At 47.4% G+C, this 17,133-nt stretch overlaps 1 protein-coding gene across 4 annotated transcripts in view; it reads left to right on the top strand.

Annotated features, from left to right (window-relative positions):
- The first annotated feature begins 8,010 nt into the window (after positions 1–8,010).
- Positions 8,011–17,133, top strand: part of SLC12A2 (solute carrier family 12 member 2) — a 99,765-nt gene continuing 90,642 nt past the window's right edge. For 2 of the 4 annotated variants that reach the window (XM_073676584.1, XM_073676565.1), the window contains exon 1: positions 10,108–10,947. In XM_073676584.1, the coding sequence (XP_073532685.1) occupies positions 10,357–10,947 (591 nt within the window). In that variant the 5' untranslated portion in view covers positions 10,108–10,356. Of the gene's footprint in view, positions 8,176–8,388; positions 8,541–10,107; positions 10,948–17,133 lie in introns of those variants that run through there. The other 2 variants (XM_073676573.1, XM_073676579.1) reach the window with 2 other exon arrangements.

Here is a 17,133-nt window from a genome sequence, read left to right as displayed (position 1 = left end):
TCATTGATTGAATGCCAGGGACAGTGATACAGGGCGACTCTGGTGGCATCACCAAAAACATTTATGTACCTTGCTGTCACGCAACTATTCTACAACTGCAGTTGCAAGTCAGACAGCTTACGTTGAAGCCTAAGGCCAAGTTCACACGTTCAGTATTTTACATTAATAATTGTTAGGCAAAACCAGGAGCGGGTGATAAATACAAAAGAGGTGACGTGTTTCTATTATACTTTTCCTCTGAGGGTACGTTCCCACGATCAGTGTTTGTTCAGGCTTTCACAAAGCTGGATTTCCGCATGAATCCCGCACCTCAGCTCACTTCTGTTTTTCCTTGCGTTTTTGTCTCTCTTTGGTATGTTAGATTTGATGTGCAAAGATATAGATAGATGCTGTAGGTAGATATGAGGTAGATAGCTAGGTAGATATCCGCGAGATATACAATTAGTGCCGTGCGTGTGTAGTTTACTGTACACGGATTAACCTAATAAATGAAAAAAATTAAGTGGGGGTCCCCCTATTTTTGATAACCAGCCAAGGTAAAGCAGAGAGCTGCAGGCTTATATTATCAGACTAGGAAGGTCCATGGTTATTGGGCCCTTCTCAGCCTAAAAATACCAGCCCGCAGCCTCTGCAGAATTGGAGCATCACATGAGATGCGCCAATTCTAGTGCTTTGCCTGGCTCTTCCCAATTGCAGTGGTGCGTTGGCAGTCGGGGTAATGGTAGTTGGGGTTGATGACAGCTGTGATTTGTCAAAAATCACAGCTGTCATCAAGCCCTAGGGTTAGTAATAGAGAGGTGTCTATCAGACACCCACATTACTAACCCGGTAATAAAAAATAAAAACACACAGAAAAAAAAATACTTTATTTGAATAAAGACTCCCCCACACTGTCCCTTATTCACCAATTTATTGAAAAGAAAAAAAAATCCCATGCAGGTCCAAAGTAATCCATCAAATCTGATGTAGTTCAGAAATGGATATCTGAAAAACATAAAAAGACAGAAATAAACACAAGAGACAGTCCCTCGTTCACTAATTTATTTATAAAAATGTTCCCAAGAAGCTCTGATGTAGTCCACGTTCCCCAAATCTTGCTCCGGTGACTGTGAATAGCAGGAAAGCTCCTACTATTCACAAGCGCCGGGTACTGACTACAACTCTCATCAGAGCCACCTGGTCTCGCTGAGTGCTGTGATGTGCCAATTCTAGGGCCGCTGAGGGCTTGTATTTATAGGCTGGGAAGGGCCCAATAACCAGGGACGTTATATCAGCTCACAGCTGTCTGCTTTAACTTGGCTGGCTATAAAAAATAGGGGTGATCCGGCCTCATTTTTTTAAATTATTTATTTATTGCTTTTTTTTACTGTAGATTTTCTGCATCTAATGCAATTCTATGGGGAAATTCTGCACAGAAGACTGAGCGGTCCAACAGGAGAAATTGACATGCTGTGGCACGGAAACCTGCACCGCAGGTGATTTTACGCAGCGTAAAAAAGCATGGGATTTCTATTAATCCCATCCATTGTGCTTGTACTGTACAACGCAGTGAAAATACGCTGCATCCAGAATGCTAGTATTGCTGATCGTGGGCATGTAGCCTGATTGTTCCACTCCTGATTTTGGCTTACAAATACTGATGTAAAATACTGACCAAACACTGAACGTGTGAATGTGGCCTAAATGGGCAAAGTTGCTATCAACTTGCAACCAAAAATTTAAACATGGTTGAATTTTTTTTTTTTTGTTGTGTGTTGATACAATTATGGCAATACCAGATTTCTATAGTTTTATATTATTTTCTTGCTTTTGCTCATAAAAAAATCACATTTATAAATTTTGTCACCCTATTCTAAGTGCCATAACTTTATAGTTTTCTGTCACCAGAAGTGTGAGCACTGTTATTGTATTTTTTGTGAGACAGATAAACGAAAAACAGGTGAAATATAATACTATTTTTTATATAGGATGGGTTGTTACTGCTGAGTCTTATAGGATCACTAAAATGAAAGAGGCCTTAATTAAGTCTGCAGCTGCCATTACAATGCATTAACTCCCCTTTTTTTTTTAAAGTGCTGTGCTGTGTGTTTTGGTGTTTTTTTTTTTTCGGGTGTTTTCCTATATGCTTTTCTATAGGGCTTAAAAAAAATTCACGAACAAATGTAACAATATAAAAAATAGCACCAAACCCACTAAAAGCACTTGTCATATTTAGAAAAATGTATTATTTGAAATGAGGATATCATTTGGCAAGAAAAGCCAGATTACCAGGTTGTCATTGAGGGTATGTAGTACTCACAGTTCCGAAAACTAGGTGACTATTTAAGTCTTAACATATGCTGTTTAACGCTCTCCAACACAGGTAGTTTATACATTATCTGCTCTCAATTGCAGTAATTTTGTAAATATCTTGTACAGCCGATGTTACAGTCCAGAGCAGAAATCATAAATCTGCAGACTTCACAGTTGATTTCAAACAGCTGTTTGGTAACCGCTGTAATCTACTTAAAAAGTGCAAAAATCCACCAAAATATTGTGTGAATGTAGCCTTAAAGGTGGTTTTCAAGGAAGTGATCATGCTGCACAATCCAATCTATACCCAATCTATGGCTGCTGCAATGTTTAGATTATCAACATAATTCACCCATTTTGTACTTATTTTATTATCATAGTGGGAAGTAAAAATGTAAAGAACTGAGAAACCTTTTTAGCAAGGAGGACGTCTAGTACAGATGATGACGCCCTGACATCATTTTATTCTGGCGAGGCCCAAGTAGAAAAATTTCGGTGCAGACTGTATCCAAGACGAACCAGAAGATTGCTTTACATTTCTAACCTATACAACAGCGCAAAGGAAGTTTATATAATGTCGTCACAAAAACCTCAACAGCTACAAGGAAATCTGAATTATTAAATAAAAAATATTATATTACCATACCCAGATTTTCTGAAAGTATACACCCAGGATATGATCACCCTCACTTCACACTCATGACAGCCCCAGACAGTTTCACCTGCACTCTCACATGAACATAATTATCATTAAAACCCAAAAAAATAGCCATAAGGGCTCGCGCACATGGCCGTATTTTCAGTCCGAGTGCAATACCGCAAAACATCGGGTCGAACTCGGACCAATATTATTCTATGGGGCTGTGAACTTGTCTTATTTTTTTTCTCGGACCAGACCGGTCAGAGGAGAAAAATTGCAGCATGTCCAAGATGGATATGGTTATCGAAACGCACTTGTCCATGCAAGTCAATGAGTTCGAGGAAAACATTGAACTGCACATGGATAACTTCTGAGTGCAGTCCGATTTCTAAGGACTGGCAGAATGGAGAAGATGGAAAATGTTTCTCCTCATCCGATAAAATCTGATCACATGATGATCACAGTGTGATTAGCATAATTGATCCAATGAGAGAAAATACGCTGGTGTGACCCTGGCCTAATACAAATATTACAATGAATGTGTAAAATGTCATTCCGGAAACAGACAGGCATTATTTCATGATTTCCCAGAGATCTTTTTAAGTAGACGATAGTCAGAAATAAATGAATTGTGTTCATTGCAGCTCCATTGACCTTTTCCATTACTTTTTTCATTACAGCCTCACTGACTTTTTTCCAAAACATTTGGATCTATTGGAAAAAGAGGCGGAGGGTTAAAATCCATAAATTATGAGTTAACTATGAATGTGAATATTTTTTAGAATATTCATAAACTCCATGAGCTATATTTATATGTTTTCACTTAATTATTTCTTGGCCCGACAACAGCACATTTACATTGTCACAGAAAATTCAATTGTTTTCCAAAATGAATGAAGAACCCAGGAAGACTGTATGTGACCCACAACGTCACCACCTGCATCACCCACACAGAAAGGAATATAATATGAGGAAGGAAGTGTGGAGTTTCTCAATACCATGAGACTGCACTGTATGCGGAGGACGCAGAATGCTGTCTACGACCACGTTCACATCTTCAGTGTTTGGTCAGTATTTTACATCAGTATTTGTAAGTCAAAACCAGGAGTGGGTGATAAATCCAGAAGTGGTGACGTGTTTCTATTATACTTTTCCTCTGATTGCTCCACTCCTGGTTTTTTCTTACTAATACTGATGTAGAATACTGACCAAATACTGAACATGTGAACGTAGCCTAAGGCCCCCTTCACACGTCGGTTTTCACAAGTGCCGAAGACCCATACGCACGCATTATGGGGTTGTGCATGGTAAGTGTAGACATGTCCATTTTTTCCAGCAGCACAGAGGACAATATGTGCTGCACGCGGATGACACTGTGTGTTTTATTAACCTCTGACAGACACCTCTTCATTACTAACACCAGGACTTGATGTCACAGCTGACCTCAATCCCTAGCCCCATTACCCCGATTGCCACCACACCAGGGCAATAGGGAAGAGCAAGGCAAGACGAATGATGCTCCACTTCTGGGGCGGCTGATGGCTGATATTTGTAGGCTGGGAAGGGCCCAATAACCAGGGACTTTCCCAGCCTGATAATATCCGCTCACAGCTGTCTGCTTTACCTTTGCTGGTTATCAAAAATAGGACGGGACCTCACGTCATTATATTCATTTATTTATTAGGTTAATATATGTACAGTAAGCTACGCACATTAGGAACTATTTATATATCTTACGGCTATCTATCTGTAGCTTTGAACATCTTTAAACACTTCTGGAATTTCTATTTGGGTATAGTGTTGAGCGAGTATGTTCTGTCCGAGTATGCTCGGGCCGAGCTCCGAGTATTTACAGCTGCTCGGTGATATGGTTAAATCGCTCCCACGTGCATGATTTGCAACTGTTTGACAGCTTTATTACATGTGAGTAATGTGTAAGAAATAGACATTCCTCCCATGTAATAAAACTGTCAAACAGTCGCAAATCATGCACACGGGAGCTATTCAAACACATCACCGAGCAGCTGTAAATACTCGGAGCTCGGCCCGAGCATACTCGACGAAAGGGTTAATAGAACATACTCACTCAACACTATTCAGGTACGTGTTACACAGACCACACACACAGACGGTTGGCCAAGAGAAAACCACACGAAGAGTAAAAACAGACCTTCTCATGAATGCTTTTGTGAAGGCAGCTACACATTAGATGATTGTCAGCCGAACCGGACAACACCATGTGCCTGATGTGCCAACCTAACCCATTATGACAGAAGTCAGGGGAAAGAAGGGTCAGGTGCGTTGAATTTTCAGCATGCTGTATTCTTTTTTTCCTTCACTTATAATTAGTAGCTTAAGGCCATGTTCACACGCTCAGTATTGTACATCAGTATTTGTAAGTCAAAACCAGGAGTGGAACAATCAGAGGAAAAGTATAATAGAAACACGTCACCACTTCTGTATTTCTCACTCACTCCTTGGACACCCTACATTCTCTCATCAGAGACGATCGGGCCGATTATACGCTAATCACAGTCTGAATGGAGTTTGATCAGTGTCAGCACAGTGTGAGCCGATTGTCTCGGATGAAGAAAAAACCTCCTACATCTTCTCTATTGTGTCAGTCTGTGAAAATCGGACTGCACTCAGACGTCATCAGAGCGCGGCCCGTTGGTTTTAACGGACTCATTGACATTTGTCTTGATGAAAAGGATACACGGATTTGTTAAAAAAAACTGATTTGTGACCTTCTGCAGTAAACTCTGTGGGTCAGTGACCGTCAAGCTTAGAAACAGCTGGCCCACGGAAGAGAAAGACAGACGTGTGAATGTAGCCGGATGTGTAACTCTATGGCTCCATCCGGGGCACCTGGATCAGCTTTTCGGGGATTCACACAGAAGCACTGGGCAGAGCCATGAAAGCGCAGTGTGAACAGCTGCCTGCTGACAGGGTTTTGAGGAGTTTTTCAAGTAGAATTCGCTTCAGGAGTTTTTCTAAAGTGATTTGGAAGCAGTTGTAAAGCGTTTTGGAGTTTTTGCCGCCTTCTGATTGGACGGTGCCTATTCGGAGAGGTTCCCATCAGGAGCCGCTTCTTAGTAATGAGGAGCACTTTCTTACTTCTCAGATATTTATCAAAACCTGAGGCGCAAAAAAAAAGTGCTGAGAAGACTGAACTGGAGCAGCAGAAGGACTGTCGGCGCCCCAGAGAGCAGGAGGACTGTCGGCGCCCCAGAGAGCAGGCGGACTGTCGTCGCCCCGGAGAGCAGGAGGACTCTCGGCGCCCCGGAGAGCAGGAGGACTGTCGGCGCCCCGGAGAGCAGGAGGGCTGTCGGCGCCCCGGAGAGCATGAGGGCTGTCGGCGCCCCGGAGAGCATGAGGGCTGTCGGCGCACCGGAGAGCAGAAGAACTGTCGGCGCCCCGGAGAGAGCAGGAGGACTGTCGGCGCCCCGGATAGCAGGAGGACTGTCGGCGCCCCGGAGAGCAGGAGGACTGTCGGCGCCCCGGAGAGCAGGAGGACTGTCGGCGCCCTGGATAGTAGGAGGACTGTCGGCGCACTGGAGAGCAGGACTGTCGGCACACTGGAGAGCAGGAGGACGGTCGGCGCACTGGAGAGCAGGAGGACTGTCGGCGCCCTGGATAGTAGGAGGACTGTCGGCGCCCTGGATAGTAGGAGGACTGTCGGCGCCCTGGATAGTAGGAGGACTGTCGGCGCCCTGGATAATAGGAGGACTGTCGGCGCCCTGGAGAGCAGGGGGACTGTCGGCGCCCCGGAGAGCAGGGGGACTGTCGGCGCCCCGGAGAGCAGGGGGACTGTCGGCGCCCCGGAGAGCAGGGGGACTGTCGGCGCCCCGGAGAGCAGGGGGACTGTCGGCGCCCCGGAGAGCAGGAGGACTGTCGGCGCCCCGGAGAGCAGGAGGACTGTCGGCGCCCTGGGGAGCAGCCGCTTCTCCATTATGTCTCCTGCAGTTTTTAGGCTGTGTGCCCACGTAGCGTTTTTCAAGCGGAAACGCTTGTTAAACGCTAGGTAATCCTCACCCCATGGTCCCCAAGGGGATTCCGCATGTTCTATGCACATGCTGCGGATTTTTCCGCAGCGTTTATGCTGCGTACAAAAATCTGCAGCATGTCATTTAATTTTGCGGTAGCGCAGCGGAACTCCCGCCATTGACTTGCATTGAGACGCATAGAAACCGCGACTGTACATTTCTACAAGCGGCTTCTATTCGTCTCTATGTGCGGATGGTACCCAGTTCTGGAGGAGAGGAGACTCTCATCCAGACCTGGGTACCATTCTACCTGTAAAAAAAGAATAAAATAACAAATTAAGTTATATTCACCTGTCCGGCGGCTTGTCTCTGAATGCCGGCATCGCTTGAGTACCTGCAGTGACGTCACAGTCATGTGACCGCAGGCCCTTCACCGCTCTGTCTCGCGATATGCCGGCAGCCGGGAACCAGACAGTAACGAGCGCTGCAGCCACGCCGGGGCCTCCGGGGTGAGTATAGCTTTATTTGTTTTAATTTTTACGGTTCACACTGTATAAATCCATGCCGGTTGCATGGATTTATATAGTGTGACCTAGTTGTCAAGCACTTTCCAAGTGATGCTATCGCCTGGAAAGCACTTGTCAATCTGCATGCAGAAACGCATGTGAATCCGCATGTATTCTGCAGGAAAAACGCATGCACAATCTGCATGCGTTTTTTTCTGCCAGGGAGATGCAGAAATGCTGCAGAAATTTTCTGCTTCATTTCTGCATCGTGGGCACATAGCCTTATATTTGTAGTGAATCCGCTAAAAAAATCTTCCAAAAATTATATCTGCACAAGGTTATAAAGGGATAAGAGTGCTCAAATGGAGGCCAGATGGTCCAAGAAGAGAGGAAGTCACCATGACCAGAAGCCACTGTGCGCCTCGTTACATGAGATAGCAGAGCCGTGCCATGTAGCAGAGCCATGTAGATGTAGCAGAGCAGTGTCATGTAGCGGAGCCGCTGGGTACGACCTGCACATGGTCGCTGTCTCTCGGTGATGCAGTGCAGACGTCTCCAGCACTGACCCCTCCCTGACAGCGGTGCCGGTATCCGGGCGCTGCGCTGGGTGTTACTTGTGGACGCATGCGCCTCCCATCCAAATAACCGGGAGAGAAGAGGCTGCAGTGCGAGGACCGGAGGCGGCTCAACAGCTCTCAGCATCACACCGGAACCAGCGCCAGGCCACAGCTCCGGGCTGCGGACACCGCAGGTAAACACGGAGGATGGGGGAGAGGCCAGGGGGGACAGCGCTCCCGGACATGTACGGGGCTGAGGCGGGAGAGTGCGGGCGGCTCCACGGCTCCTGCTCTGCCCTCATCATGGTTTCCAGGGATGCGGCCATGTGGAGGGAGCCGGGAGCTCACATGGCATGTGCCGGCCGGGGGGCGGTGGTTACTGCGGGAGGATGGTGATGGGGCGGCTGGTCCTGCAGTATCTCCGGACCGGGAGCTGCGGTGTCATTGTGGCCGGGACCGCAGCATGTTCCGGGTAGACACCGAGGCTGAAGCCGAGAGGAGTGCGGCCACCGAGCCGGGAAATACGGGACCGGAGCGTCTCCAAGCCACAGCCGTGCATGTAGGAAGTGTGAGCGGAGGCCGGGGCAGGGCGGAGTATGGGCCCCGGAACCCGGCACGGTGTACACTGCCACTGCTGAGGAGGGGCCCCTGTGTGCCAGTGATGTACAGGGATATGGCCTCCCCTGGTGAACACATCAAGTATCCGTATAGGACGTGGGCACGCCACGGGCCGGGCGTCGCACCATATAGGACGTGGGCACGCCATGGGCCGGGCGCCGCACCGTATAGGACGTGGGCACGCCACGGGTCGGTCGCCGCACCGTATAGGACGTGGGCACGCCACGGGTCGGTCGCCGCACCGTATAGGACGTGGGCACGCCACGGGTCGGGCGCCGCACCGTATAGGACGTGGGCACGCCACGGGTCGGGCGCCGCACCGTATAGGACGTGGGCACGCCACGGGCCGGGCGCCGCACCGTATAGGACGTGGGCACGCCACGGGCCGGGCGCCGCACCGTATAGGACGTGGGTATGCCACGGGCCGGGCGCCGCACCGTATAGGACGTGGGCACGCCATGGGCCGGGCGCCGCACCGTATAGGACGTGGGCACGCCACGGGTCGGGCGCCGCACCGTATAGGACGTGGGCACGCCACGGGCCGGGCGCCGCACCGTATAGGACGTGGGCACGCCACGGGTCGGGCGCCGCACCGTATAGGACGTGGGCACGCCACGGGTTGGGCGCCGCACCGTAAAGGACGTGGGCACGCCACGGGTTGGGCGCCGCACCGTATAGGATGTGGGCACGCCACGGGCCGGGCGCCGCACCGTATAGGACGTGGGCACGCCACGGGCCGGGCGCCGCACCGTATAGGACGTGGGCACGCCACGGGCCGGGCGCCGCACCGTATAGGACGTGGGCACGCCACGGGCCGGGCGCCGCACCGTATAGGACGTGGGCACGCCACGGGCCGGGTGCCGTACTACCGTATAGGGCAGTGTTGCTTTACTCCGCACTGATACAATATACCGTAATATAACGCTGATAAACAGTGCTGCTATACAGTGCTGCACAGTATATACAGTGCTGTACCCTACTTGCGCAGTAATACTATACAGCGTATAGATTGTGCAATTCGTATGTTGTATTCCACCAGTGTACATGTAGTATATTGTACAACACTGTGTATACATCTACTAACCTGTTAGTTTTTCAAGGTGTATTTTAAACTCGTATACTACTTGCTCAGTGACGGTATATTGTATAGCACTATATACATGTACAATAGACCGTCCCTGTACGTGTAGCATATTGTGTACACGTACAGTGACTGTATATTGTATGTATATACAGTTCTCTACAGCATACGCTGTGTACAGTACTGCTCCACAATCTGGTGCCCACTATATACAGATCCCCAGGTGCCGTGGGTGCTGGACCTCTGCTTGTCGTCCCCGGCCCCCTGAGCCTGGTGCAGTAGTGTAGCATCCCTGTGCATGGAGCGGTATGGTGCACGCTCCTGTAGGCTGTGAGTGGGGGCAGCTCGCACACAGCTTCTACTTGTCCCTTCATGGAAATGAGAGGCGTCTTTCCACGCCCGCTCTCCTCCCCTGTGCTCTCACAATAGTCACATTCATCATTCCTTCGGCACAGGAGTGGTGCTCGGGGAGCGTTGGGTGTGCACTCACTTTGTTAGGTGTATTTTGGAGTAGGAGGAGGTGGAACATCAGTACAAAACAGCAGCCCGGGCCAAGCAGAGGCTTGTAGAGCTGCAGAGTGGCCGTACATAGTATATACTGGATGCCTGATCCCTCTTCTATCTATGTGATTACAGATATTCCTCCAGTTCCCCATCTTCAGAGAAATAACTGCACATGGAAAAGAAGACGAAGTTATCATCAGCCCTGGCTGAGCCAGGGAAGTCCTCCTTATCTCATACCCTGTCTACTCAAGATGAAGAGGGACTACAGATGGATGATGCCCAGTTGGGCAGGCCCCTGGGTCCCACTCCAAGTCAGAGCCGCTTCCAAGTGGATCCTGTCAGTGAAGTATCCAAGGAAGTATCTGCCGGGGACCATGGGCCAGTGCCACCTCCGACTGATGCTGTAACCCATAGAGGAAGGGGGGGTTCAGGCGGAGAGGAAGCCAAAGGGCGATTTAGGGTAAACTTTGTGGACCCGACTGATCCAGATGGAAGCTCTCCTGAGATGGCAAGTGGTGAAGGCGGAGGTGGAGTGAGCTTTCAGAATGGAGATACAGTGTTAAGTGAAGGCAGCCTACATTCAGGAGGCACTGGTCATCACTACCATTACGATACCCACACGAACACTTATTACCTGCGGACCTTCGGGCACAATACCATTGATGCTGTGCCCAGGATTGATCACTATCGGCACACAGCGGCAGACCTCGGGGAGAAGTTGCTGAGACCAAGCTTGGCAGAGCTGCACGATGAATTGGATAAGGTAAGACAGCTTCGTCCTCCATATCACATTGATAATGCTGGGAACGTCTGTGATCCCATATAAGATATTGGTTTTGTCTCTCAAGGACCCTCCTTCCTGATAGAATGTCATTTACATAGATTTTTTTTGTATAGGTAGAGCAATCTATGCAGATAGTTCTGTTCTAATAATCATAATCATTTCCACTTTATTCATATTTTTTATAAAAATCTAGTGTTTGGCTTCAATGGTTCTGCAGATCACTTCCGTGCCATCATTTATAGCCCAGGAGCCATGGCCACCCCACTCCTGAGATTTGCTGAGCTGATAATGAATTCCCACATGGCCACGCCGTTCTTAGGAAAACACTTGCTGAATCTTTTCTTGGCTGCGGTAATATTATTTTTACACCTAACAAGCAGCTTCTGAATGGGAAACCTTAGATATTGTTTGCGTTGTGCGTGAGAGTAACTATAGGGGGCGCAGAGGTTACAGTCACATCTGCCTCTTGTCTCTAGGGGGGTGCGCTACAAATTTGTATTAGGCATAAAATCTCGGGTCGGTATCTCTGAAGCTGAGTGATTTTTTTTTTTTTTTTTTGCATATTGGTTTAGTACCACCAGAGCGAGTATTACTGGGCTGCTGGGTATCTTCCCTCCTCTCCTGAGCACATGGGAACATCTGCTGCAGATATAAGCCAGCTTTGTGGGGCAGATTGCTTGCTGCAGCGGGGATTATTGACACACATAGGTGCCATTCTGTCCCTGGCTCCAGACCAGCTCCTCATCATCCTCAGAGCAGGAATTCTGAGCATCAGGCCTATTACTACAGACTAGATAAGAGCGTAACGTCACAGAGAGCTGCAGGCCTGAACGTAATGAAGAATGCCGGATGGGAATCAGAATTGCATACAAGCGTGTTATGTGCCAGGAGGAGAGATTCTCAGGCCGGCTGCATGTGCTCCTGCTCTCGCTAGAAAACTCTGCCAACTTGCCAGCCAGCGTTGTGGTCATATCATGATTTACACAGAAAACATGATAAGACCGCAGCGTATAAATACACTAAGACTGGGTTTACATGCAGAGTTCGTCAATTGTGGTATATGAATGAAATTTGCATCAAAGCACTGTTGCTTTGCAGTGCTGGGGTCCTGGATTCAAATCCCACCAAAGGCAACTTCTACAAGGAGTTTGTATGTTCTTCCCGTGTTGGGTTTCCTCCCACACTCCAAAAACATTTTGGTAGGTAATTTTTATTGTGAGTCCCAATGGGGACAGTGAAGATGTCTGTAAAGCCCTGTGGAATTAATGCTACATAAGCAAGTAAAATAAATACCGTATTTTTCGGACTATAAGATGCACCGGACGATAAGACGCACCTAGATTTTAGAGGAGGAAAAAAAAAAAAATGTAAGCATCATCTGCTCATGATGCACTTTTAAGGGGGAGGGGGTCTTCTGCTGACACTGGTATAGGGGTAATATCCTCCAATTCTGACAATATCCCATATCCTGGTATATATCCCCCCCCTTCCTTTTATACGTGGTCCCCATCCCTCTCCTTGTATGCCTGGCACCCCTAATCCCTCTCCTTGTATGCCTGGCACCCCTAATCCCTCTCCTTGTATGCCTGGCACCCCTAATCCCTCTCCTTGTATGCCTGACACCCCTAATCCCTCTCCTGGTATGCCTGGCACTCCTAATCCCCATCCTGTTATGCATGGCACCCCTAATCTTTATCCTCTTATGTATGGCCCCCTCATCCTTACCCTGGTTTGTATGGCCCCCTCATCCATACCCAAGTATGCATGGTCCCCCTAATCCCCATCAGGCTGCACATAAAAAAAAAATAAACACTCATACTCACCTTTCTTCTCTCTCCTCCAGCGCTGCGTCCTGTCTGCCCACACTGATCTCTCCATGTGAGCCGCGCATGACGTCACTGCCTTGCGCGGCTCACATGGAGAGATCAGCTGCCGGAAGTCACTGCTCCCCACGCCGGGTCTGTGTGCGCGGGGAGCAGTGACTTCACTCTCCTTCATAGCCGGCACACAGCGGAGCCGCGCTGCGCCCCTGCTGCTGCCGGGCTATAGCGTGTGCCCGCTTATTAAAGGGCATGAATATTCACCCCCTCCCCACACCCATGGGCATGGAGAAAAGGTTGAATATTCATGTCCTTTAACAGCGGGCACAGGCGATTCCGGCAGCAGCAGGAGCCGCAGCGCGGCTACACTGTGTGCTGCTATTAAGGAGCATGAATATTCAGTGCTCCCCACGCCCCATGGGTGTGGGGAGCAGTGAATATTCATTTTCTTTAGCAGCGGGGACAGTGTAGGCTGCAGCGGGCGGCTGCTGCCTCCTGTGCCCCGCTCCTCCACCGCTAACGCTCCCCCCACACCCCACATATATATATATATATATACACCCCCCCAACATTCGGACTAGAAGACGCACCCCCCATTTTCCTACAAAATTTTGGAGGAAAAAAGTGCGTCTTATAGTCCGAAAAATACGGTACATTTTGCAGCTTGTGGACCCAAACGAAGGCTACTCCAGTATTGAATGTTTCGTAAGACCTGCATGACCTTTTTATAAGTTTGTGTTTCTTGTCGCAGAGTCGGCACTGATCATGTGGGTCACCGTCATGGACAGGCTTCAAGCAGTAGATTGTATGCAGGCGCAGCGTTCCCGGGAGCATTGAGTACAAAGCCATACTTACTGCTAGTGCCAATATATGATGCGATGTGAGGGAGAATACCTTTTGTAATATAGCATTCCTTTTGGGCTTGATTACTATAAAAATTGGAGACAGATGGCGGCATAGTAAAGTTCCATGTACCTAGAAAAGCATTTCCTCCAATAACTGAACCCCCTCTGTCCACGTATTGTATCTGCTATTGCTACTGATTTCTAAGTGAGGATCAGTGCAGAACTTTGTGGGCCTTTAAAGTTCCCAAATTGCCATGCCCATGCTGTGTGTGTTTTTTTTTTTTTTCTCTCCAAGCAGGCATGAGGTCCGTGTAAATCATGGTCTATGAGCTAGTGCATATGGGCTAACACTTCAATGTTTAAAAAAAAAAAACTTTAAAACTTTTTTTTTATTTTTTTTTAGGGCTTTCCACTGCTTGGATATTGATGAGCTATTCTAAGATTGAGTGATTAATATCAGTTCGGAGGGGGTTGACATCTGGCACCCCCATGGATCAGCCTATTCACTTAGTAGGAGCTGTGTTGCCATGCTCGAGTGGACACCACACGATGTATGGGGCAGGGCTGCCCTGGCTCTGTACACGGCATACATCCGGTGATACTGAAAACAGGCGATCAGTCGGGTTCTTAGGTATCCTAAGGATAGGTCATCAATATACAAGTCCAAGAAAACCCCTTTAATGATTCTACTTCATATGTGAGTCTATTTGTAGAATAACGCCTGACTTGCTATTCCATTTCTCCCGCTCAACCCTCCTGTTTGGCTGCCTTTTGATCAGTTTATTTCCTCATCCCCTCCTCTTAGGTTGTATACTTTTAGAGAGCTCGTCTTTTTGTCTATTGTGTGTTTGCCTCTTGTCCATATGACTGACCAGATCCCTACCGTCAGGTACCATGAGCATGAAGACCTAAGAACCCTTGTGTCTTCCTACCACACCTATGTGTGTTCCCAGAGCTCGCCATACCCATCAGATAGTGTCATGGGTCACATGGACAACCTATCGCCCCTACCTCTTTGGTTTGACTATTTGGATAGATATTGTGATGTACTAATGTTGTGTTATGTCTGAGAACTTCTTAGTAACTTGCTGTAGTTACTCGGCCTCTGGTTCCTAGCTGGAGGTGAAGCTTTACTATGGCCCCAGCTACTAACTGAGAGGACCAGGGTTCAGGTACCTTGTGATCACTTATTTTGTCCCATGGCCATATTATTTCCATAGCATTTAGGGGAAGAATTACTAGGATAGTGTTCTTATCATATAACCACATTCGTTCCCAAAGCTTCATTATGTGGTGGTGTTGCACGAAGGACGGAGCTATAATTGAGTCCACAAGAAGCCATCAGCGGTCTTGCTAATATGTTTTAGGTTTCTGAATAGTGTCTGTTTCTGGTGCAGAGAATGATGTTTTATCCCTAGCATAGAAGTAAATGCCCAATCCAAAACGTTTACTTTCTTGCAGCTGCGCAACATAATCAGTCCAAGATGCAAATAACGATAGAAAATGAGCGTTCTGCAGCCCAGCCATACTCAAAGGGTGATGGTAGAGAAAAGTCACAATAAGGGACCACTGACGTGTATGATAATCACACCTGGTCAGGAGTGAGAACAGCTGCTTTTACCACTCCCCAATGTCTGAAGTGTTTGTGCAACCTGCTAGCAATGGGCACGACCTGTGGAGACAGATGTTATTTGCCCATTTACTTCTAAGGCTACGACCGCATTCTTTATAGTGCGCATTACAAAGAATAGCTGTAGAAAGCCAGTATGCATTTACATGGGGGAGGAGGCAGAGCGAGCCTGCAGCTGCTCATGTCTGTGTTCACATGCTGCAGCCGGTTTTCTCTATTGTATTTTTTTTTATTATTTTGATGTCCTGTTGTGTGGTCATAAAAAATAAAAATAAGAAATACAGACACGTATTTCCTTTATTTTCCCAGTAACATCATCTGCTAACAGCAAAAAACAAACAACTTATAACTGTAACATAAAAATAGATCCCCTTGTATTATGATAAAAAGACACAAAAATGACTTGAATATCTGAACGAGAAAAAAATGTTAGCGCTCTTTACACCGCAAGTACAAAAAAAAGAATATGTGCCTGGTCTGAACCGGCGGTACATGACTCGTTTCTGAACTGGTTAGAGCTCCTCTCAGCTGATTTCTGACCACAGACCACATCAAAGGTGAGCCTGTAGGGAAACAAAGAACCTGTAAAACCCAAATGGTGCAAAAGTTTTAGAGCACCGTCCCCTCCCCTTTTTTTTTTTTTTTTTTTTTTTTTTTTAAACTTCACCGCAGATACGATGTCATTATTATAAGTTCCCTGCCCCTAGTCTTATGCTTACAGTCTATTATAGCCGCAGTCTTCATCTGTTATCTGCACCGCTCCGCTCGGTCTTCTGCAGGTTGTGATCTGCCGGATTGCTGGGCGATCCAGAGGTCACAGCGCAGTGTAAGCCTATAAGGGCCAGAACGAGGTTCTCATAGACTTACACTGGGAGCTTGTGACTGTTACCTCTGACTTCCGGTCAGTCAAAATCTGCAGTCACAAGATGACGGCACGGGATCGGAGCTGTGCCGGGAACATGTGTTGGACCACGGCTGGTATTTATATTACTGGGACAGGGGACATTGATTATGGCACCCCTCCAATGCTGAAGTAAAAAAAAAACGCTGAGGTTGTGCTTTAATGAAACCGAACTAGAAAAATTATTTCCGGCCCCAAATACATAATTTTAAGGAAAAATAATTATCCCAAAAGGTGAATAAACCCTTTTTAAATATGTAGCATCTGTTTTAATATCAGTGGCTTTATGACTTTTTGACCAACCTGTGCTCCAGGTATGGAGACGTTGTGGGGGATCTGTATGGTGTTTGGCTTGGACTTCTCTTCCAGACTTTCTATATTGTATTGTTTTCTACACACCTTCTCAGTAAGCAGAATGCTGCAGATTGAACCTATCCAGAGGTCGTGACATGATTGACTATGGGTGTGTTCCCAGCATACTTTTCTCACCACTGCTCCTGTATGTAGAAAGCTATGTGAAGTCATTTGTTTGCTGGCCATGTAGATGGAGGATGAGATGGTATCTCTTGTTTGTAGGAAAGCTGACCTGTAGCCCTCACTCTGCGGGTAGATTCCTCATACTAAGTGATGGCTTCTTTTAAGCCTTTCCATTAGGTAGGTTACCTAGATCTCACAAAGCCAAAGTCAAAGATGACTCCTGAATCTGGTGACAGATTGACCTGAGAGAGCAGATGGTGATATTGCTACAAAAGCTGTGACTTCAGAGGAAACATCGGTGGAAACAATCCTCATGCATTATTAAAATAGAAATATTCCTTATTCTCGGAGCAGAAGGGTGCTCCTCTGTAACATTAAACCAGCATCTGAGGGAACTTTAGGTTGCGTCACCTCCCACCCCTATAATTCTCCCTATAGTTGAGATAGGTGAGGGGACCTGTCTGCACCAGCTGCTTTCTCCTCAGAGCATAT

Source organism: Phyllobates terribilis, unplaced genomic scaffold, assembly GCF_046119375.1.
Source record: "Phyllobates terribilis strain yellow unplaced genomic scaffold, ASM4611937v1 Scaffold_1__5_contigs__length_1240528914, whole genome shotgun sequence".
NCBI lineage: Eukaryota > Metazoa > Chordata > Amphibia > Anura > Dendrobatidae > Phyllobates > Phyllobates terribilis.
The sequence above is the reverse complement of the archived record's forward strand: the minus strand, read 5'-3'. Positions and strand labels throughout refer to the sequence as shown.